This window comes from Lampetra planeri, chromosome 16 (genome assembly GCF_965212315.1).
Source record: "Lampetra planeri chromosome 16, kcLamPlan1.2.h2, whole genome shotgun sequence".
Lineage (NCBI taxonomy): Eukaryota > Metazoa > Chordata > Hyperoartia > Petromyzontiformes > Petromyzontidae > Lampetra > Lampetra planeri.
Genome location: NC_136122.1, coordinates 9,571,066 through 9,594,392, shown reverse-complemented (window position 1 = coordinate 9,594,392; position 23,327 = coordinate 9,571,066). Strand labels below are relative to the sequence as shown.

The following is a 23,327-nucleotide window of genomic DNA, read 5'->3' as shown; positions in this document are numbered from 1 at the left end:
GCCTATTGTAAAAACAACACATAAATCACAGCACATGGCACTACCAAGAGAACCAATTGCGGCACGTCACTCAACTTATTCTCCGTAAATAACTCTGTTCTTCAATCCCAAATTATAGCAGCTGGAGTGTCCCGAGAGTAAAAACTCAATCGGTCACACTCTCATCCAGACACTGGGCTGCTTCAAACATGGAACGATCTCCCAGACACACAAACGTATTCCGCCAGTCTCAACTTATTTAAATCTTAAATCAGAACAATTTCCGACAATATTTGCAACTGTTACGGCTAGGGTACACTCTATATGAACTGGTGGTGTGCATCATTACATTATCTGTGGCATCGTTGTTGTGCTTGACTGCAGTGCAAAGCTGTATTGGTTACAGATTTTTTAAGAATAATAATTAACATTTATTTGTAAGGTGCCTTCCACCAATGTCTCAAAGCGCCTTGTAAGAATACGGATAAGCCAAGAGAGAAGGAGAAGCTAAATAGATAAAATTACTTAAGAAAATAAATTTTAAGACGACACTTACAAATATCCACATTGTCGGATAAACGTTTGTATCCAATCATTACGTATTTGCTGCCGATGTTTCAAATGGACTAATCCCGGACAGCACTTGCACGTGAGATGTTTCATCTCAAGCTATTGCCCGAGCGAAATATTTGAATGCATCATAGCATCCGATGGGCGTCGCTCACCTCACTGCCCCTTGCCAGGGCGAATCCTCCTCCGACGAGGAAGGCCACCTCCCAGGGCATGCAGCGCTGAAAGTCCTTCCATGAGATCATGGGCGTGAAGGAGGAATCGGAGCGGGCCTCTCCACCCGTCTCGACTGAAACGCGTCGGCAAAGAAAGACACACACACCCGTAAAGTCACGAATCACAATAATAGCAAGAGCACATTTGGTAGTCACTCCGTTCGTATAGGCGCGAGGCTATCAGGAAAGCACCATGTTTCACAGGCGATGATCGTCTTTCGGTTGGGGGGCGATGTTGCTTCGGAAGCTTTTCCCAATTATATAATTTGCCGGTAATCTTTCATATTTCGCAAAAGTTTGGACTGTGAAGCCAGCATATACGGCCGACCCCTTTTTTTATTGTTCAATGGAAACCAAATGGTGCGTGCTTATAGTTAACACAACGACAGTAATAACCATGGTGGGTTCGAACAGTAAAACTTTTCCACCAAGCGACGAACACACGATCGTTCATGAAAGTCATTGTAAATATTTTCGTGAAACTTTTATAATCCTGCTTGCAAAACTAGAAGCCATTACAATATCAAAATAGTTTGTTTGAATTAAGCTTTTGTGGTGCGAATGGAGTTATTGCCATGACAACTTTCTTTATTGCTTATACAATAAAATATGGTTATGAAGATTTATTCTAAAGCAGCAATCATGTCCATCAGGCCTCATTAGCATGCTAAACTCAGCTGTGAATGACTTTCAAAGTATTATATAACATGAGCAAAGAGACTCAGAATATACCAATGTAAGCGTATTGCTCTATTTCAGTGCTATACAAGTTTCCCTCGCTCTCTGCGGGTTCGGTTTGCGTGATTTGCCCACATGCGGCTCACCTATTTCTACCTAAAATGCGCTACATGCCATTTTAATTCACTCATGTGCGACTGTGTGTGTACCGTGTGTGTACTGTCTGTGTGTACAGTAGAACCCCTCTTAACCACCACCCCTGTTAACGACAAATCGCTTAACGACGGGCCTCCATCGAGCCCAATGTGTAGTGTATAGTAGTGTAGTGTATAGTGTAGTGTATAGTAGTGTAGTGTATAGTAGTGTATAGTGTAGTGTATAGTAGTGTATAGTGTAGTGTATAGTGTAGTGTATAGTAGTGTAGTGTATAGTGTAGTGTATAGTAGTGTATAGTGTAGTGTATAGTAGTGTAGTGTATAGTAGTGTAGTATATAGTGTAGTGTATAGTAGTGTATAGTGTAGTGTATAGTAGTGTAGTGTATAGTGTAGTACTGTGTGTACTATGTGTGTATACTGTGTGTGTACTGTGTGTGCTGCGTGTGTACTGTGTGTGTACTGTGTGTACTATGTGTGTGCTGTGTGTGTACTGTGTGTGTGTACTATTTGTGTACTGTGTGTACTATGTGTGTGCTGTGTGTGTACTGTGTGTGTGTACTATTTGTGTACTGTGTGTGTACTGTGTGTGTGTACTGTATGTACTGTGTGCGCTAGTGGGCAGGCTGCTGTCTCCTGTGGTTTCGCTTTGTGCGCCATTTTTTTGGGAACTCGCAGAGCGGGGGAAACCATCAACATTGGGTTTTTTTCCCTTTGGTCATTCTGGTGACCCAGGTGACCCCTGCGAGACGGACGGTCGCGTTAAAAACACGCAGCTGATTTATGGCTGGGCGTGACTGCCGGCGGAACATCGCACCTATGTTTTTGTAATAGAGTTCACGTCTCTTGGACGCCGGAGTTGGAGGCACACGGGTTTTATTCACACAGCACGGTTCTGGCATACAACACTAGAGGGGGTGTCGGCCCCTCACCCGGCTAGCTGGGGATACACGCGCTAGCTACTTCCTAGCCTGCCTCCTAGTCCTCCTCTAACGGGCTAGGGGAGGCTATCTGGCCCGACGCTGGTAAGTCGGGCCCGGTACCCTGAGTCCCAGACCAGCGCTGACAGGAGCACCGGCTCTGGATCTCGGGACCACGCCGCTGGCTCGGTCCTGTTCGGCCCTGATAAGGACGGCGAACCAGGGGAGTCCAGGGCTCTAGCTAAGACGTCTTCAGTCTTCACTGGTTAGCTTAACAAGAACCCCGAGCCCTCCGATACATCCCCTTTTATACCCAACCCCCCGCTGAGGGGTGGAGCCCCCCCGGAGTGGGGCCCCCCCGGGGTGCCTGGCGCGGACGTCGTAGAGAGCACCTCCCCGTGCACTCACGTAGCCCCGCCCACTGTGTTTGTTTGCCATAAGCTGCCATGCATAATGGGCTCTCTCTCTAACACCCCTACATCTTCATGCCGTCAGATCGCTCTCCAACACACACCGGGTGCTGTGGCTGCAGCAGTGACAACTTTTATTGGTTGGCCGTGTCGGGTAGAGGAGGGTTTTGCGACAGGCAGCATTTATTTTTACGTGATCTGACCCCCCCCCCCCCCGTCTATTACAAGACGGTGCTGGTTTCTTGAGTTCTCACCCCCCCCCCCCCCCCGGTTAAACAAAAGTAAGCTACTGAAACAGCAACAGCGTGAGGGAGCAATTGCAATGCGAGGCTTGCCATTTCCTGCGTATCCGCAGAGCATGAATCGTGGCGGCATCTGAGGGATGATGAAAAGCAGGAAGCCAAGAAGGAGGGCCGGAGTGGCATCTCCCTGATATCCTTTCCTGAAAGTACAGAAACCATCGCATTCATAGATTATACAAACTCGTAGAAACTCCACGTGAAAGCAAAGACTCTGGTGTGTTTAAGTTGGATGTAATATCGGTTTTTTTTATTTTTCGTCAAATTATCCCAACTTTAATCCCGACTGTGCCATCGGCGTCACGTCTTGCGATGGAACCTTCGTTCCGATTCCACGGAAGCGGATATCGCAAAGCTACCTCTGAGATTCCTGCGATTGATGTCTGTTCCACTTAGCATGAGGCAGCAGTTTCCCCACCTGATCCGCATATGACAGTAATGTTCACCGCTCGTTTTATGCCCGTGAATTTATATTTTTTAACAAAGATTACCGACGTGTCAGCCAATACAAACCCGAAACTCGTCATGATTTTCTTTGCAGTGTGTAAATAAAGCAGGAATATTCGTTGTCATCATTTTATAAATAGAACTAGGAAAATTACCCGTCGGGATGCTTTTTATCAACTGCAGAGGATCACAATCAACATATTTATACTGGAGGAACACGATGAACTACACTGTCCAGTTCAGCACAAAACCCCCCAAAAAACATTGCACCTTGCTTATAGAAAGCAAAGGTCAGAATGTTTTGCTCGCAGATTTTACCACCTCCACAGTTATGCTGTCGTAACCACAAGTGACTCAGCTGTCCCCTGAGTTATTTTTACGTTGTTCTACTATGGCGCACCGTGGTTCAACCGGTGGTTGACCTGACTTCGAATGCCGATCACCACGACGAACTTCGGTGGGCAAGTGGCATGTGAATCGGTGCCAGGAACTCCCTTCGCCAACCCCACTGACCAGAGTGGCAACAACCACTCCCGACATGGCACCCGGGAGGTCTTCATCCAGCAATTAATTCATTGATGGAATATGCATTAATATTTACACGAAGACAATGAAATCCCACCCACTGTGATTATTTGACACGCAGCTGTAGATTCTCACGGTGGCCCAAATTGACAACGGGCTCAAGGCGCAATGAATGTTCTAAATTAGAGGAGACGTACGGTCCAATGACGGAGGCCCAGCCGGGCATGAAGCCCGGTTCACGCGTGAACCACAGGATGGCCATCAACAGAAAGATGATCGCAGCCACCACCTCTTGATAGCTGCATTCAATCAAGACACCAGCAGCTCACAGTCAGCCTCAAATATGGACAAACTCGCCCATTAACATCACTCATCGCACTCCTCGGAGCTCAAACGTGTGTTGCTTCACCACGCGGCAAGTTACTTATTTACATATTTTTCTCCCCGGGGACACTGTGACATTTTCCTAAGGGTGTTGTATTTTTTTTTACAATTTAGATTTCTGACCAAAGGCACAAAGGCCAATACGGGAGTAAAGATAACAAGAGTTCAACCCTTGCAATTGCTTGTTCACGCCACCGCTGGGTGAAGGACCTCCACGACAGGAAGCTCCAGAGAGCTCGTCTAGAAGGCGCCTGGCCTACTCTTCCACACTGGCGAAACGTCTTGGATGATGGGGGCGGGGGGGGGGGCGGTTACCCGTACTCTACTCAACCACACGTGACCTACCGATCGACTGCTGGGTGGACAGAGGCAGGACATTGTTTGAAACTTGCCCCATCGTTTCAAATCAAATTGGCGAACCCTGAATTGGAAGTCCAATATGCGAACCATTATACCACGGCAACTTGCATTGTTCGTATAGCATACGGGAGCTAACACACCCTTCTTTGATTTGGCACGAGTGCAAAAATCGTGCGGCGAGAGGAACGGAGGAGGAAGAGGAATTGATCGTCCCGCAGTACATTTTGCCGCACACAGCATGGGTGAGATGAGACCGTCAAATCGACGCCACACCGTCCCTCACGAGGACCGAGGCATCAAAGTGTGAAGTTCACAAGAGCGACGGCTGTGCTCGTAGCGATAAGAGTAATAAGATGGGAGTGAATCAAAATGAAGTAAAGCTTTCGACCGATTGCCTTTGGCCGCCCGGCATATACAATTCGCTGTACGCGCAAGTGTGCGCTAGCAGATAAAGTGTACGGGTTTAACGATGGATTATGAGGGATTTATAGTTCAATAGGTTGGAAGTTGTGTCTCTCCGTGAACGATGCCCACTTTGATAAGTTAAGGATATCAAGTCAGGTAACAACTCTTTCATATGCTGCTTTTAATGCATGTAGCCAGCTCATGACGATCCGGTGTCCACTGCACATTTCGTCATTTGTTTCCTCTTCCCTCTGTCTTGTGTCAATATGCTCAAGTCCAGGAAGTGAACATTCAGGAAAGTGATTCATTTTTTCGACAAGCCACTCAATTACGTGAACGCATCTTCACATCCACATGGCTAAATGTTCCAGCTCTTTAATGACAACAATTCTTTCTAGATTTGAAGCTTTCGTGACTGCAAGGATTCATATTCTTAGGTTTTTTCGGTAAAGTCACGTACACCTCACAAAAATAATATTCAGGGCCTACCTTGGCTCCTCCCACCCTCAACCAGTATATATACAAGGACTGTTTTCTTGGAATTTCTCTCACTTGATACAGCTATCGTGCTGTGACGGTTCCACCTGAAGACGGAAGCTTGTGTTGCTTCCGAAACCTCGTGATTTTTATTTTATTTTTTATTTTACTTTTATTAATTTTAATTTTTTACCTACGTGACTTTACCGAAAAAACCTAAGAATATGACAACAATTTTGTATAATGTGTGCCACAGCCTCACCTGAAGGGACCGAGCTGCTGATATTCCTTCTTGATGACAGCTTCCGCGGCCAATTCCTTTTCGGTTTTTGCGCATTTGAACATGTGCGTAAAGCTACGAAAACGACATGGAAAAAAAAATAAAGAGATTATCAGACGATTCCCCCCCCCACCCCTTCCTCAGGTGACCGCGGAAATAATCACCGGCACATTGACTGCGGATAGTTTTGCAGCACGACTTTGCGCCGCGTCTCAACTTACTTGAAGCCGAGGAAGATGATGTGCATCCAGACCCAGCTGAGAATGAGGATGATGAACGAAATTGGCAATGAGAAGCTAATCCAGGAGGTAAAGTTAATGCAGTCGCATCCCGGGTAGCGTCTGCAAGTGAAAAGTAAAAAAAAAAGAGGTGTGCATTAATGTTTGAGGGGATCTCTTATTTAAAGCACAGTCAAGTCAGAAATAATAAACTTTCAGAATATAGATGATAAATTACGTTTTTGAAAATCATTGTTTTTTTTTTTTAAATCCTTTATATTAAGTTCGCTTGTTTGCTTGCTTGCGTGCTTGCTTGCTTGCTTACGACCGTGCAAATCTTTCGGTCGTTTTTTAACCCACTTCCTGTGATCCAATCGAGCTGACATTTTCCACACAGACTCGTTGTGCGTGACAATTAATTTTCGTGAAAATTTTTTCCAAAATTTTACACTGTTTAGGGAAAAAAATATATATTTAATTACCAATTGCTTAATGCTGGCAGACAATCATCTGACCCATAGGTGGCAGCCATCTCAAGCCAGAGGACGAGAGGACTCTAGCCGCCACGCATATAATGGATTTATAGTGAAAAACTTTGTTTTTACGGGTTAATTTTTATATAGATTATTTTGCTATTCACCATTTCACAAATTCCCATTAAACTAATGAGTTTGACAGGCGAAGAACAACCACGTAATTACGTCTTCAAAATTTTTGTGTTACGTCGGGTAAGGGCCCCATTGTGCTAAGAAGAAGCTTTTTTCAATGGCGACCCAGCCACAGCAGCAGCAAGCACGTTACGTGGGAAGGGAGGGTCTCCAGGGGCTGCTTAGAACAAAATCACGGTCATGTTTTACATCTAGAACTATGTGCATACGCTTATGAGGCATTCGATCAATTGCAGCGATGTGGGGTCGCGATTTAAAAGCTGATTCGTTGTCACGTGTTATTGCCTCATTTGTATTCTATTTCACGTGATCTCACTTGCTGCATCTCGTTGGTTCCATGAGGCAAACGTACCATTTGATATAATTTGCAACATTTTTAACTAATCGATGATGACACACAATAACCGATGCATGTATTGTGAGGATAAGAATCTATTTTAATTGAATTGATTAATTGTTACATGCCTAATATAGCATTCATATAATGACTGTCTTCCACAATGATAACTAATAAACATGTATTTTTTATTTCGTGATTCCAGTGTCTTGATGTGGAAATAATCAAAAGTAAATGACTTGAAAGTGCATGGTCTCCTGCCAAATACTGGGCAACGTAATTTGTTTAACGTATTTACAGATAAATCATAATCTTGGATATTTCAACAAATTAATTGGGCAGGTTTGGCTCAAGAAAGATGTGTGGGGTCAGTATTCTCACCCTAAAAGTGAATGTAGATGCACAGTAGAACTCCTCTTATGCGCCGTGATGTGAGGAACTAACATTGTTTATCCTATTCTATGCGATGTGATGTGTAAATTGACTCCACTCATGGACAGAACAAATCATGGCTAATAGGACGGCATTGCCAATGATCTCCACTTATCTAAAAAAAAATTCTTTGATGCCGTACAAAAAAAAAAATTTGCGTAAACAACCCACGCATGATCGGATACATTTTTCACGCGACTCCTCTTTATCCACGACAAACTTGTCGACAAACGAAATCCATTCCGAATTCAGGACGGCACAAAACCGCGGACAACCGCGGAAGGACAACGAGGAAAACTAGGGCTGGTGCGCAGACAAGAGGAGTTCTCCCGTGTCTGTGTTGGTGTCTGTGTTGAGCCGAGTGTCGCCCGTACGTGTTAAACTGCTCGGCGAAGATGAGGTTGGTGGAGGTGCCCGTGATGGTGGTGATCCCGCCGATGGTGGAGGCATACGCCACGCACAGCGACAGTGACTTGCACAGCATCTGCTGGCTCTCCGAGTGGTATCGGCTCGGCACCGCAGGGGCCTCCACGTCTCCTTCCACCTTCTGCGGGCGACGACGTCGTGAGAATAATCGTGATTTACAACTCGAGATAATCGTTGAGCTGCTCGTCGCGGAGAATCTTCTCGAGATGTCGCGTATGTGTGTTTGTTTTTGACTTAAAACTTCCGTGACTGCAGGAATTTCGGTAAAATCACGTAGATATGAAAAAAAATAACAATCAAATGATAAAAATGAAAATAAAGTGAATACAAATTTATAAAAAATATCACGACGTTTCGATCGCAACACAAGCGGTCGCCATCAGGAACCTTTGTGTCGCGATCGAAACGTTGTGATATTTGTATTCTTTTTTATTCACTTTATTTTTATTTTTATTTTTCATATCTACGTGACTTTACCGAAAGAACTCTAGAATATGTATGCATTCGCGTTTATGCGCTGTGTAGTTTCGTCTCGAACTAGGATGCGTTTCTGAGACAGGATCCTTGCCTGTAAACATTGGTTCAAGCAAGCCTGGGTCTGCTGGTGAGATAATTAATGTGGAAACTGCTGTCGAGTTTGCTCGTGTTGCATCATGTTGCTCATGCGATGCACTTCTCAATTAGGTATGAGTGTCATTCTCATAGTGCAAGGCTATCACCATAGCGTTATGTTTCGCAGATGGATTTCGTCTGCCAGTCGGGGGGGGAGGCAATGTTGCTATGAAGTTTTACCCAACTAGTTAAAAATTACTAATTTGGCAAAACGCATAGAATGTGTCTCTCCCTTACAGAGGTCACGCGATCACCCTAAAGACGCGTGGCAGCGTGATGACACTTGTGCCTCACGCAAGAAGGACACAGGTTCAATGCCTGCCTGGGGTGCCTTTATAAGTGGAGTTTCTATGTTTTCCTCCAGTTCTGCACGCGTTTCCCTCCACGTGCTCCGGTCTCCTCCCAAAGCTAACACACAACACTGCAGTTGATGTTGGACAAACATCCTCAATGCAAGGCCCTCCCTTTAAAAATGCCTCTGAACTCAGTGTGGCTTTCCTGAGTAAGTAATTGTTGTTGTTGTTGTGATATTACGATGAAGACATCAGACCCGCGGGGCTTCAAACGAGACGCTACTGACAGGTGTGTACATAACGCCGCGGTGCGTTAACAGCGACGCGTCTGCTTCGCGTTGGCAGCGCATCAGTGCAATGATTGGGTCTACCATTCGCTGTCAGCTTCTCAGAGTCATGTGCCGCAATTGCACGGCTCACGCGAACACTGTCGTCATCACACCTCTTTAGCCATTATGTGCACAACATTACAGGCCAGATCTACAATTATGGGGGGGGGGGGAACCCATTTGTAACTGAAATGCAGAGAGTAAAAAAAAAGTCCACCTACACAACGTCGGTTAACAAGGCTTCCTTCGAGAAATAAAACCACGGACGTTCTTGCATTGTGAAAAAAAAAATACGAAATCAATTTTCGTAGAAAATTACGACACACTCGTTTACTAAGTTAAGTTAGGTATACTTACAATTGATCCTACAGTGCTGCACACCTCTCCGTTGACAACCTGAAAGAAATGACATTCATCGTCATCATCAGTCGTGCTCTATCTACTGCTGCGCAACGATATGACCAAGTCACACACGGCACAAATCTCACAATGCTGCGAAGCGATGAAGCCACCTGGTGCCCATTCTAGATTTGAAGCTTTCGTGACTGCAAGGATTCATATTCTTAGGTTTTTTCGGTAAAGTCACGTAGGTAAAAATTTTTAATTAATAAAAGTAAAATAAAAATGAAATAAAAATCACGACGTTTCGGAGGCAACACAAGCTTCCATCTTCAGGTGGAACCGTCACAGCACGATAGCTGTATCAAGTGAGAGGACTCAGGTGAAGAACAGGACTGTCTGAAAGACAGCGTCCGAATGAGCACCACCATGCTTGGCAGCGTATATTTAAGCTGGGGTTAGAGGAGGAGAGCGCCTTCCCTTCTACGTGACTTTACCGAAAGAACGAAGAAGATGAATCCCTGCAGTCACGAAAGCTTTAAATCGAAACGTTACACAGTTGTTAAATTGTTTTGTTTACCTTTTGCATCTGAACCGCATATGCCATAGCGGGTAGTATATGCCGATTAACAAAAAGTGCCATGCGTAAGGGGTCGTCCATAAATGACGTCACGCGATTTTGGACGATTTTTGACCCCCCCCCCCCTCGTCACAGCGTCACAAAAAGTCACGACCCCCCATCAAATATGACGTCACAAAGCCCTGCCCCCCCCCCCCCCAAAAAAAATAAACATGCTTCAAATCGCTTTAAACTATTGTCATTGTAGTGCGTATTTAATGTGGCGCTGCACTCTGATGTTGTAGGAGAAAACATTAATTAAAAAGTCTATTTAATTAAGTAGATCGTGTTGTCTATATTTATTTAAAGTTGCGCATTTTTACGTGACGTCACACATCGTCACAAATGTCTGCCCCCCCCCACCCCCAGGTGCGTGACGTCATTTATGGACGGCCCCTAATTCTCTAAACAATTGCAAGTAGCACGTTGGACGGACACAGTTGGGTAAACGGAGCGGGAAAATGTGTACCTCGGAGAGTTGTGGAAAGTGTCCCAGAATGCAGTTTACGAAATCAAAAAAGTTGAACACGAAATAGGTTGGGCTAATTTTTGAGAGCTGAACTTGGTAATAAAAAGTAACGTATCAATGTGCCTAAAAATAAGTGGTTTTTTTTAATACCAATATTGGGGTAACCTATATTTTTTATTATTAGTTTAATCACGTTGTTTATCATCACGTGACATGTCACATTACTAACGTCTAAAAAATATCTTGCAGTCAAGTAAAACATTTTGATACTATAACGACAGTATTTCTACAGTTACACACTACGTTCACAATAACCACAGCCACTGCTATTGCCCACAATCAGAGTGATGCCATGATAGCGTGACAATAATGACGAAAATTAACAAAACTGCTGAATCTATACGCTTATCTGCAGTTATATGCAATCATAAAGAGGCTGCTTACATAACTCATTAACATTGTGTTGTGACACTGGCATGTGGATTATCATCTGCGTTCTGCACATAAAGTGCAATTTGTTTTTGCTCACTTCTATGCCTCAGATTGACTTTCGTTAACCCGCTGCACTTCGGTTGACCATTTTTGGCGACACGTTTTTATTAACTTTTAGGTAATTTTTGGCGGAACCACGATACGCACCTTTTTGATGTCCGTGTCGCTGTCAAGGGTACAATACTCGACGTCAACTCTGGAAGACAACATGATAACGAAATAACGCTCTGTCAAGATCGCTGACACCGCGGTTGAGATGCGATTTTTTTTTCTTCCTGCAGTCGAGATACAGAGAGCGTCTCTGGACACTGCGCAAATTAATTGGGTGGAAATGCGGCCACTTCGGAAGCAGCAACACAGAATATAATCATAGCAACAACTGGAAAAGACGTGCATGACAATAGGTAGTGGGCCAAAGGCCACCGGCGCTGCTATAAAATGTGTTATTTTATCAAGCGTCGGAGATGCACAACATCACACACACACATGACCTTGACACTGCATCTGTCTACATTGGGTGGAGTATGGAATACAGTTCACAAAAGGCAGCGCAGGGTGTTCTTAACAAGGCTAAAATGGCACCGAGTGTTAAACCCACGCACAACAACAACTCACAATGAAAATCAAGACCAACAATAACGTAGTATAATGTTCCCAATTATAAATACTTGAATTCGCCGTCGCATTACGGTCTCATAGGGTTGCAGAGGCCACGATTGACCTGTGATGCAAGTATTCAGTGAGGCGTTTTTTTGTTTTTTACACGGGGGCATGTAAAGTTGAGTAAAGATCATCCAATACGACCAAAACTTCGTGTTTCTGCTCATAAAAAAACTTGTAGATGAAAACAAAACAGTGCTAAAGAGTATTCCCCTTGGCATTTCCCGCCTTACTGGCTGAGGCGCACCCATCTGCCCTCCCATTGCCTTCCGACGACGTCACGCTGTGCATGGCACGTGACATCATTTCATATAGTGCGGCTCGAATAAATAGTCATTATCGCCAATTAAACAATTCTAAGGACGAAAATACGTTGTAAAACGTTCACAGAATCCATGCATATGCGCGATTTTCATCTTTCTTGCCCACACGTCTTCAGCTCGCATTGCTGTAACATGAGCCACCTTTTCTAAATTCCATTACAGACCATGTACTCAATATGCCCGCAGACTATTTGGTCATTTGTCTTTGACCTCATCTGTCAGTCTGACTTTGCGTGACACTGACATACGTTGAACATTTTCCAGGAAACCCAAGTCTTTTTCTTTTTAAACAAAGGAAGTGATTTCAGTTTACACATATTTACTGGTTGGATTTGTTTCCATCTTGTCGATTTGTTTACGTGAGAAAGAAACGCGAGTTTAAAATACTACAAGAGAATGATGCTGGGAAAAACAACAGCATTCTTCGTAAATGTTGCATTGTGTCCAAAATATAGTACATTTACCTTTCCAACGAATCTTGCATTTCGGTTTCTTGAAATTCTAACTCTGTAAAAAACAAAGATTTGCACGTGTTATTCGCACAGCTTATTACAATACAACACAGAAGCACATGCCTCTAATCCTGCAAGCAGCTGTGAAGCGAGCGTTGGTGATCTCACAATTTTTTTGAAACACCCAAACCTGCTAAGCTCCGAGGTGGCAGGAGATGTAAATACAGAAAGTTGATTGGATCCATTTGTGCGGAGCTCTGACGGTTATTTTAGCACGTAGGATTTTCGCAGACACTCGTAAATCAAGTATGGTATTTTGCATAGGTTGCTTATTCAGCATAGCCCCTTCTAAGACGTCCACAGTAGTGCGTGGGACAAGCTTGAGAGAATAAATGCTTAAGACATGGCCTAAAATAAATGACCAGAGTTTGAGAGCTGTGTCCTTCTCTGCGTGGGTTTCGCCGGGTTCTCCGATTTCCTCCCACGTGTCAAAATAATTGGCCAAACATCCCAATGCAAGATCTCCTTGAACACACATCCTCCGACTATTTAAGGCTCCCTGGACAAACAAAGGGCAATTTTATTCCTCCTCTTATTATTCTTATTCTCATATGAAGTATGTAGATAATATGAACACATAATGTGTCCACAAATACAGTGACTGTGTATAAGGCGTTTATAGTTTCCTTTCATAAATCAAGCACAAGAGCAAATATTACATATTCGATAACGTGTTCTTATTCAGCTATCCATCTATAGGTATCTTGAGTAAGTAATTACAACCAAACAATCATTACATTTGATATGTTTGCCCAGTCTCCAGGTCAGGTCCTGTGCTTTCAAAAAAACATACATGCATTTTGAATAGGGACTTTAAAAAAATGGGGAAAATTGCCCATGGTTTTTGAGCAATAAGAAAAATTACAAATATTTAATCATAATTTACATTTGTTAGGCGCATTTCATCCGTAGATGCTAATATGTCATGTATGGAATGCAGGACATAAACAGAACCTGCAGGGTTATCAGCCAGAACTAGTGGGGAGTTAAGGCCAGTTTAAAGAGGTGAGTTTTCAGAACACACTTAAATATACTCTTTCGTTCTTTCGGTAAAGTCACGTAGAAAATAAAATCAAATAATAGAGTAATTCCTGCAGTCACGAAAGCTTCTAATCTACACTTAAATATCTCCAACGATTCTGATTGTCATTTGCAAAGCGTTCCAAAGATTGGGAGCTGCACTGGCAACAACCCCACGACCCCAGGAACAGAGCCTTGACCTCGGAGTGTTGAGAAAGCGGCGATCTGAAGATATCAGGGACCTCGTTGGAGTCTAAGAAAAAGAGTAGGGCCCAAAGTAGCTCAAGGGGCACCAGAGTTATGAATAAAAATAGGGTGGTTCAAATATCAACTCAAATGTAAATTCTGATAAAACCTCAAAAGTGATTTATTTGTTAAAATGCCAATGAATCTCTCTCAGCTCTACCGTGTCTGCATTTCTCTTTTCTCATCTCACAAAATCTCTATTTTTGTTCACATTTCCCTGAACTCATCACATCTATGTTTATTGTCATCTGCATCTCTTTTGTCACTTCACTATGATGTTATAAATTAAACTGAATGCCGACCCCCCACCCAAAAAAAAAAAATCTGCTTAGGGCCTCTAATGGCCTGGCACCCCATAACAAATAAATCGGTCACCCCCTTTCCCCCCGCTTAGCCGCAGCGCGAGCACAAAACGATGTGCGATGCCGCGTGCGATCGAACGACTTCGCGACGCCGCTTGCCTTCGTCCACGACGGCGGCGTTGACGTGGCAGGAGCCCTCCGCCTCCCCGTGCTCCTGGTTGTCGATAGACGCCTCCGCGTTCATGATCTGCACCAGCATGGCCTCCACGATGGGCATGAGCATGGCCGCCGTGGAAGTGTTGCTCAGCCACATGGAGAGGAACGCGGCCGTCACCATGAAGCCCAGCATGAGCCTGCGCGTCAAAAGCCACGCCGTCCAAATCAAAGGGGGTCAGCGAGCACCGCTCTTCTTTCTCCGTCATGGTGCGCCGGCTGTCTAGAAGGCAACGTGTTTGACCGACGCAGGCTGCAAACTGTTTCGCAGTTGTAGCAGCAGAGTAGATGTTAGCGGAGGTGGGGGCTACACCACTCAAGCGCCATGTGCCCTCAGTAACTCTGGGCTCCTGTTCACCTTGGAACTCGTGCGCTATTGGGCCATGAAGTGACCACATCTCCGCAAACCCAGTGACAGAAACTGAGCCTCTGGAATTACTGTCCGCAGAGATTTCTGTATCCAATGACAAACATTGCTAACCCTGACCATAATTGAGCTTACCTATTTAGCGGTGTATTACAATTCCCATCTCTTAAGCTTTCAGTAGATTACATATCAACATAAAGTGTGTCACTTGTTTCGTCTTCGCGAAGGGTTAAAGTTTAGGAGTTGAGGTTAGAGTTTAACTGTTAGGGTTTGGAGTTAGGGTTTAGGGACAAGGACAGTTGTGCTTAAAACCACGTTTGTTGTGATGTATCTATGGATACAGTCATCTTAGCCATTGGATGGACGATGCACTTTCGGTTTCTCCCATTCGGATCACGGAAAAAGCACAGGGAGCAAAATAATTTCTCAACACTATGAAGAAAACTAGGTATTAACGTTATATGTCAATGGATCAATTCCAAAAATATTGTAATTAAGTTATTGTATGAGCGCATTTACGCATTAAGTTAATGGATACATGTAATTTCAAAAATTTACAGCATGAATTACTGGCACACATTATAAAATACTTATTGCAAAAAATATCTATCTATCTCGAACATCCATGAGAAAGCAATGACCATTTACATCCAGGTAAAAAAGAAACCACACATTTCGAACAGAAACAACGTATCCCACAAATATCTCACTCTGGAGAGTCCACCCATCAAATCTAATTAAATTCTGACACGTCATCTCAGACGCATTGAAGGAACAGGTATAGGCGTGGGTGGACAGAGCATCAGACAGACAGACAGACGTACAGACACACCTCGTGACAGCAAAATCCCTCCGGCCCTCATCAGATGGATTCACATCGGAAGCAGGAATGAACGTGGGTGGACTTTGCAGAAAACGCGATTTTTTTATATTTTAGTTTTACACCAAAACGCCCCCCCCCCCCCCACTCATCCACTTACCAGGCTGGGTTGGAGCCCACGACCATCACCATTCGCAGCGCGATGCGCTTGTGCAGGTTGGCCTTTTCGATGGCAGCTGCCAGGCAGATGACTCCCGTCAGCAACAGGTGGAAATCCTTGAAGTACTCAGCGGCCACCTGCACGAACATAGCAGCAGCGCCAGTGACCGTGAATACGATCAAACGAACGAGGCAACTTCACGCATAGGCAAGGGCACGCAACCGAGGTAGGACCGACAATGACGATGAAACATTGACGAGGTCTCATCCGTGCAGCTCGAACGTCCGGACGCGTTTTGATTGCTCGCGTCACTGCTGTGCATTATTGTCTGGGGTTGCATATTAGTTCGGGAACGGAACACATTATACAGGGTGCTTCAAAAAAATGTTTTAACAACTTCTGAGAATTTGCAACAATACCACGGGAAATGTGCCTCCCGGGATCTGGAGACCACCTGGAGAAGATTCCAGGCACGTGTTAACAATGATGGCGAACAAGTGGAGACTCTTTGACTTTTTGACGCTATTAACATACATTTGTTATCATGTTACATGGTATTATGTGTTCTTTTTCCAATTAAACCATAGTGGCATATAGGTCTTTTAAAAAAAAAAAAGCACCCTGTATATATACATATACAAAGACAAATATCCTCCCGTATAGCCTTAACAGACTGCTGGGGCAAGTGCTGTTAGTAAGCACCTATGAAGGCTGACACGGCGCATGAGAGGGTGGGTGGTCAGCACCACGCCCGGCCGCCTTTTTCTCCCGAGTGGCGATGTTTTACGCACCGCACCGGGTACTCAATTGAGGCCGAGTCGCCCTAGAGGGAGGCCCAGGATCGGTTCAAATAATCGTCACCGGTGTTGACCGTGAGCGGGAATGGAACTCGGGCGGCCAGGTTTGTAGTGCGGCGAACTAACCGCGACACTACTGCACACACACAGACATTTATGACTCCAATACTGCATGAAGGCCTCCCCATGGCCATGCGGTTTATTTACATACTCCACTTTGCTGGGCAACGCAGATTGGTGAAAACACGAATTATACATATGGGAGCATAGCAGTACGGACAGTACAATTGATTTTCTTTCCCATACTCTACCCCCTGCCCATAATGTCGCCAGCCATGCAGCCAAATCACTTGTTATGCACGGTGGTCGCCTATCTAAGCACTATCCAGGTTCAAACCCGCTTAGCTTTTGAGATCTCATGAAATCGGGTGCATTCGGTTCGAGGCATGTAAACACAGTAACTGTAATGTGGAAATGTGTCTGAGAAATTTTACATGCCCGTGTATGCCACAGTAAAAGCATTAAAACAAATACGATACAATAAAACCCTTTAAAATGCGTTCACGACTTTCAAGAATTCGACTGTGTATCAGCCTCATCTGCTTCTAAGCCAAAAGTCAGGTTATTTGCATGGGGTGTACAAGTGTGAACATTAACTATAGTTTGCCTGAGCAGCTACTCTATCCCAATGAAATGCTACTTTAGTCCTTTAGCCTGAGACTCAGTCAGGCTTTCCTGGGTAAATGAGTTATACGGATAGACTCACCCCCTCCATAGGAATGTGGAATTTCCACCACTGACTCTGCAGGGCTGTAAGTGGATTATCACTGCCACAATGTTCATTTCAGCAGGAACTCATTTTGTTTGAGTCTTCTATTGTTATACGAATTCAGGAATGTAATACGTTATTATTGTGATATAATTGAATTATCACATAACAAGGAAGAAAAACCATGCAGAGGCATGGATTCTGCAATGCTTTCCCAGACGATATACAGTAGAACCCCCCTTATAGACCACCCCTGCTAACAACTAATCCCTTAACGACGGTCCTCCATAGAGCCCAATGTGTAGTGTATAGTGTAGTGTATAGTGTAGTGCATAGTGTAGTGTATAGTAGTGTATAGTGTAGTGTATAGTAGTGTAGTGTATAGTGTAGTGTATAGTAGTGTCGTGTATAGTAGTGTCGTGTATAGTAGTGTCGTGTATAGTGTAGTGTATAGTAGTGTAGTGTATAGTGTAGTGTATAGTGTTGTGTATAGTAGTGTAGTGTATAGTGTAGTGTATAGTAGTGTAGTGTATAGTAGTGTAGTGTATAGTAGTGTAGTGTCTCCATAGAGCCCAATGTGTAGTGTATAGTGTAGTGTATGGTAGTGTAATGTATAGTGTAGTGTATAGTAGTGTAGTGTATAGTGTAGTGTATAGTAGTGTCGTGTATAGTAGTGTAGTGTATAGTGTAGTGTATAGTGTTGTGTATAGTAGTGTAGTGCATAGTGTAGTGTATAGTAGTGTAGTGTATAGTAGTGTAGTGTATAGTAGTGTAGTGTATAGTGTAGTGTATAGTGTAGTGTATAGTGTAGTGTATAGTGTAGTGTATAGTAGTGTAGTGTATAGTAGTGTATAGTGTAGTGTATAGTAGTGTAGTGTATAGTGTAGTGTATAGTAGTGTCGTGTATAGTAGTGTAGTGTATAGTGTAGTGTATAGTGTTGTGTATAGTAGTGTAGTGCATAGTGTAGTGTATAGTAGTGTAGTGTATAGTAGTGTAGTGTATAGTAGTGTAGTGCCTCCATAAAGCCCAATGTGTTCGCTTACCGACCATTCCCTTGTTAACGACGGCTGTTGTAGGTACAGTAAATATTAATGAATGCATTATTTAATAAAATTTTTAATATATGATGTTTTTTATAATGTTGTTAATATCTTTATGTATTAACATCAATAGTTAAAATATTATAAAGTACGTTTTTTGGGGGGTGAAAAAGGGTAACTTTCGATGCTCTCGGAACGAATTAAGCCTCTAACGTGTACAAGCGATACTCGCTTAACGACCAACTCACTTAACGACCGGTTCTGTGGAACCAATCAGTCCAGAGGTGTGGACTCGAGTCATGCGACTTGGACTCGAGTCAGACTCGAGTCATGATTTTGATGACTTCAGACTCGACTTGGACTTGCCTCATCTTTGACTCGACTTGACTCGGGACTCGAGAGCAAAGACTTGAGACTTACTTGTGACTTGCACAACAATGACTTTGTCCCACCTCAGAGGTGTGGACTCGAGTCATGCGACTTGGACTCGAGTCAGACTCGAGTCATGATTTTGATGACTTCAGACTCGACTTGGACTTGCCTCATCTTTGACTCGACTTGACTCGGGACTCGAGAGCAAAGACTTGAGACTTACTTGTGACTTGCACAACAATGACTTTGTCCCACCTCAGAGGTGTGGACTCGAGTCATGCGACTTGGACTCGAGTCAGACTCGAGTCATGATTTTGATGACTTCAGACTCGACTTGGACTTGCCTCATCTTTGACTCGACTTGACTCGGGACTCGAGAGCAAAGACTTGAGACTTACTTGTGACTTGCACAACAATGACTTTGTCCCACCTCTGCCAATCACTGCCCTGAACAGGGGTTCGACTGCGCGCTTGTACTGCAACGTATTGTGCGAAACTGTCGCACGTCTGAAGCTGCACAACGGGGCCATTGTCAAATGCCACGGCGAACGATTTTATCGTCGATGATTTTTTTGTCGCCGCATCATCGGCGGCCCCCTTCATAAATTTGACCGCTCCAAGTCGTTTCCTTCAGACGTACGGAGCTTAACGCGTTAACGTTTTCCACCTTAGCGGGAAAGCGCTAGTCGGTCATATTCTTAAGTTCGCGTGTGCTCCCGAAACTCCATCGGCACTTGGGCATTTGCTTTATACTCACGCGAGACGTGACATCGAGTAAATATTCTAGATTTGAAGCTTTCGTGACTGTAAGGATCCATACTCTTAGTTTTTTCGTTAAAGTCACGTAGGTAAAATATGAAATTAAAATTAATTTAATTTCGTTTTTTACCTACGGGACTTTACCGTAGGTAAAAAATGAAATTAAAATTAATTTAATTTCATTTTTTACCTACGTGACTTTAACGAAAAAACTAAAAGTATCGAGTAAATAGTGAATGAATAACGACGATAACGATGACGGTGGACACCTGTGAACAAAAAAGAGCTTTACAGCTCATCGGATTTCTCCAAGGCAAATCAAGATAAATATATCCGATTTAAAAAAAAAAACGTTTGAAGGGTTAACCTCGCTCGACTTGAGGATGCCGAAGAGAGGGAAGAGGAATCCTGGCACCATGGCCGCAGCCCCAAGTGGAACGGCTTCCGAGATCCAGTAGACGGCCGTCACGATGAGGGTGTAGCCACATTGAGCCGCCTGAACGGAGACGCAGCAAAAGAAAGAAGGACCACGGCTCTCATTTGCCACCAAATCTTGGCGGTGACATCACCACGGCGCCTGTGCCAGGCCAGGTGCACTTTGAAGCCAGAGCGATAACAAGCACGGGGGGCACCAGCCACACCCTTCAACTTGGCGAGGGTTCTTATAGGGGCGCCACGGTGGCGAGATGTTAACTCCCTCGCCTGGTATACAGGGGGGTCGTGGGTTCAATCCCGACCCAGACGATGCCTGGTGTATATTTGGATTTTGCGTGTTCTCCCCCTGTTTATGTGGATTTTTATCCGGATTCTCCGGGGGTTTAGGAATGAGCGAATGCACGCCAGATTAAGAATTCATGACTCAGTGTGAAAGGTTCAGGTTTGTGAGCACCTACAGAGATGACCGTGACACCTGGCGCATATACTGCACTGAGTATCGGTGGTTGTATTGGTCAGAACAGCTTTGTGACGATCGCATATGCGACGTTGTACTGAGCCAGATAGATAATACTACTTGTATGATAAAGATAATTATAAGCATAATGCATTGGAATTGTGCAGCATTGCTTAATAACTAGACTATAAACACAACATATATTGCCATTCTGAGTAATTTACTATATCTTCTTGGTTCTTTCGGTAAAATCACGTAGAAGGGAAATAATAAAATAATAAAAATAAAACATAATAAAATAATTCTCACGACGTTTCGGCCACAACGCAAGCAGCCGTCCTCAGGTGAAGAACAGGTCTGTCGGAAAGACAGCGTCTGAATGAACACCACCAGGCTTGGTAGCGTATATTTAAGCTGGGTTGGAGGGGGAAGAGCGCCTTTACCGAAAGAACCAAGAAGATGAATCCCTGCAGTCACGAAAGCTTTAAATCGAAATTTTATTGACTATATTTTATGATTACGGACTTTGCAGTCTAATATAAAACTATTTTTACAAACACTTACAACTGCTTTTGACGAAAGTGCATCATGGGCTAAAACTAAACTATTCTTGGTTATTCTCCAGACTACAAATGACCCCAACAGCCATACCCTTGTGCGATAACACTGATAAAGGAACAATACTAATCTCAAAAACCCTCCGAATCAGCACCCTTTGCTAAATGTAGCTAGATATGCTGATAGCAAATTATATTGCATACTATTCTTAAACGTGTAATTTTACCAGGTATGGCCCACTGAGCAATATAGCTCTTATTTTAGAAGCGACCTGGCCACAAATCATAACTCAACGAAGTGGCTTGTCACGTGGAAATGTAATGCAGCCAAATAATCTAAAGGCATGTTCCTAATATGGAGGGAAAAACCGGAGGACCCAGAGAAAAATCCACACGACCACAGGGAGAACTTGCAAAGTCCAAATATATAGGGGCCGGGATCGGGATCGAACCCACGCGTATCCGAGGCGAGGTCGTTAACATATCGTTACCGTGGCGCCTAAGTGAGAACAGAGAGAGCCTCTGGCTTGCTGAAGTTTCTCCGCTTATTTAACTTAACAGGAGCATTAAATGGTTAGAGGTAATTTTACTTTCAGCACAAGTAGGTATTGCATGGACAATGATTGCATTAATAGCCCAGAGGAATGTCCCAAATGTACTGGTACAATGAAGGCAGACAGTGTTTCCCTTCTACTTGAATGCAGAGACCGATCCGATTTGTGTTTGGTCACAAGAGGCCTCACTGTGCCTGCCTTATGAACGACAGCATCTGAGTTGTTGTGGGGCTCTTCTCAAGATGACTGAAATCTTATACATGGCTTCGCAGCATTCATGAGTTTTGAATGATCAGGGACGGTATTATCAGAATGTTGTACTTGCCGATGCACCGTATACATATATAATGTATGTGGTGTGATGGACCGTTGCCCGAAACATCGCCTATATAAGTTTTCCCTGATAAGGCAGCGTTATTGACGAACCCGTTCAGTGTTGTTATTTGTGTTTTGTACCATTGCCAAAGCAGTATCACCAAGGCATTTGTTTGGTTTGTATAATGTAACTCAGCATTGAACAAACCACGGTCATTATTTGTGATGGGCGTGCTTTTAGCCAAATTATATGAAATGTAATTAAAAGTAGAAACAATCGCACGCATGGCTTTATTAAAGTAATCCCTAACATAATTCGACTTATTTTGTCGTTCGTTATATTTTGATCAAAGTACATCTTAATAACATCTTGGCAATGCTCGAAGACTGGAATGCAACCGTGGTAGTGTCTGGATGACGCAATGACCTCATATTAGGACACGAGCAACTTAGAAAAAAAAATGTATTCATAACTCTTATGAAATGTTAATTCTTGGAAAATACAAAAGGTGGTCAAATATGATCAAACGTGATATACGTAGAAATACCCCATATTTGTTGAATCGTTTTGTGCCTTTTGCATAAAATCCAGTTTTAGAAAATGCGTAAAGCGCTGTACAAGTCTAAATACGATTTCAGCATTTCATTCTTAAAATGTATTCACCGCATATTCAGTTATGCACAAATAAGAGTAAATTTGAGTAAATTATGGCATATTTTTTTCCGTTGATACTTTTAAACGTTAAAACTGTGCATGAAGTTGCATAACCGTACACTTAGAACTAAATTGTAAACCTTTTAAAAAATATATATTTTAAACGGTGGCATAAAACCAGTTCGAATGCAAAACAATTCAAGCATACAAAATGACAGACTTTTACATGGGACTTAAACCAGTTGCACCTACCGGTGTTTTGATGGCAAGTGGAAGAGGCAGGAGGAGTAGAGGCGTCAAGACAACGATGAGGAATTTGCGGTACCTCCAAAAGGCACGAAGACAACCCATGGCAGAAGACGTCTGGTTTTTCACTGTGACCTCTCAATACGCCTGCTCAGAGACACCAAGTGTCACTTGAAGGTATGGGACCAGTATGGGCACTCACCGCCGGCTTTATACCAAGATTCGGGGTTAATGAGTAAGCCTAGACCTCCACCCTGAGTTGAATGAGCGTCCAATGTTCCATCCTTGCAGAACCGTCAAAGGACGATGACCCCACTCCGAGACACAGCACCTGAAGATGAATTTACAAAACTGCTAAAGTAAATGAATGCATTTTTCTATCTCTGCATATTGATCATCTTAATAGAATTA

The 23,327-nt window shown here is 43.6% G+C and overlaps 1 protein-coding gene across 1 annotated transcript in view; it reads right to left on the bottom strand.

Annotated features, from left to right (window-relative positions):
* Positions 1–23,105, bottom strand: part of SLC13A1 (solute carrier family 13 member 1) — a 28,073-nt gene extending 4,968 nt beyond the window's left edge. Inside the window, exons 1-13 of the mRNA XM_078601514.1 lie at positions 22,923–23,105; positions 20,065–20,193; positions 15,960–16,096; positions 14,559–14,752; positions 12,784–12,826; positions 11,484–11,532; positions 9,775–9,813; positions 8,132–8,304; positions 6,324–6,443; positions 6,085–6,177; positions 4,394–4,495; positions 3,261–3,367; positions 705–838 (exon numbers count right to left, since the gene is read on the bottom strand). Coding sequence (XP_078457640.1) covers positions 705–838; positions 3,261–3,367; positions 4,394–4,495; positions 6,085–6,177; positions 6,324–6,443; positions 8,132–8,304; positions 9,775–9,813; positions 11,484–11,532; positions 12,784–12,826; positions 14,559–14,752; positions 15,960–16,096; positions 20,065–20,193; positions 22,923–23,021 — 1,419 coding nt within the window. The 5' untranslated portion in view covers positions 23,022–23,105. The remainder of the gene's footprint in view (positions 1–704; positions 839–3,260; positions 3,368–4,393; positions 4,496–6,084; positions 6,178–6,323; positions 6,444–8,131; positions 8,305–9,774; positions 9,814–11,483; positions 11,533–12,783; positions 12,827–14,558; positions 14,753–15,959; positions 16,097–20,064; positions 20,194–22,922) is intronic.
* Positions 23,106–23,327: the final 222 nt, after the last annotated feature.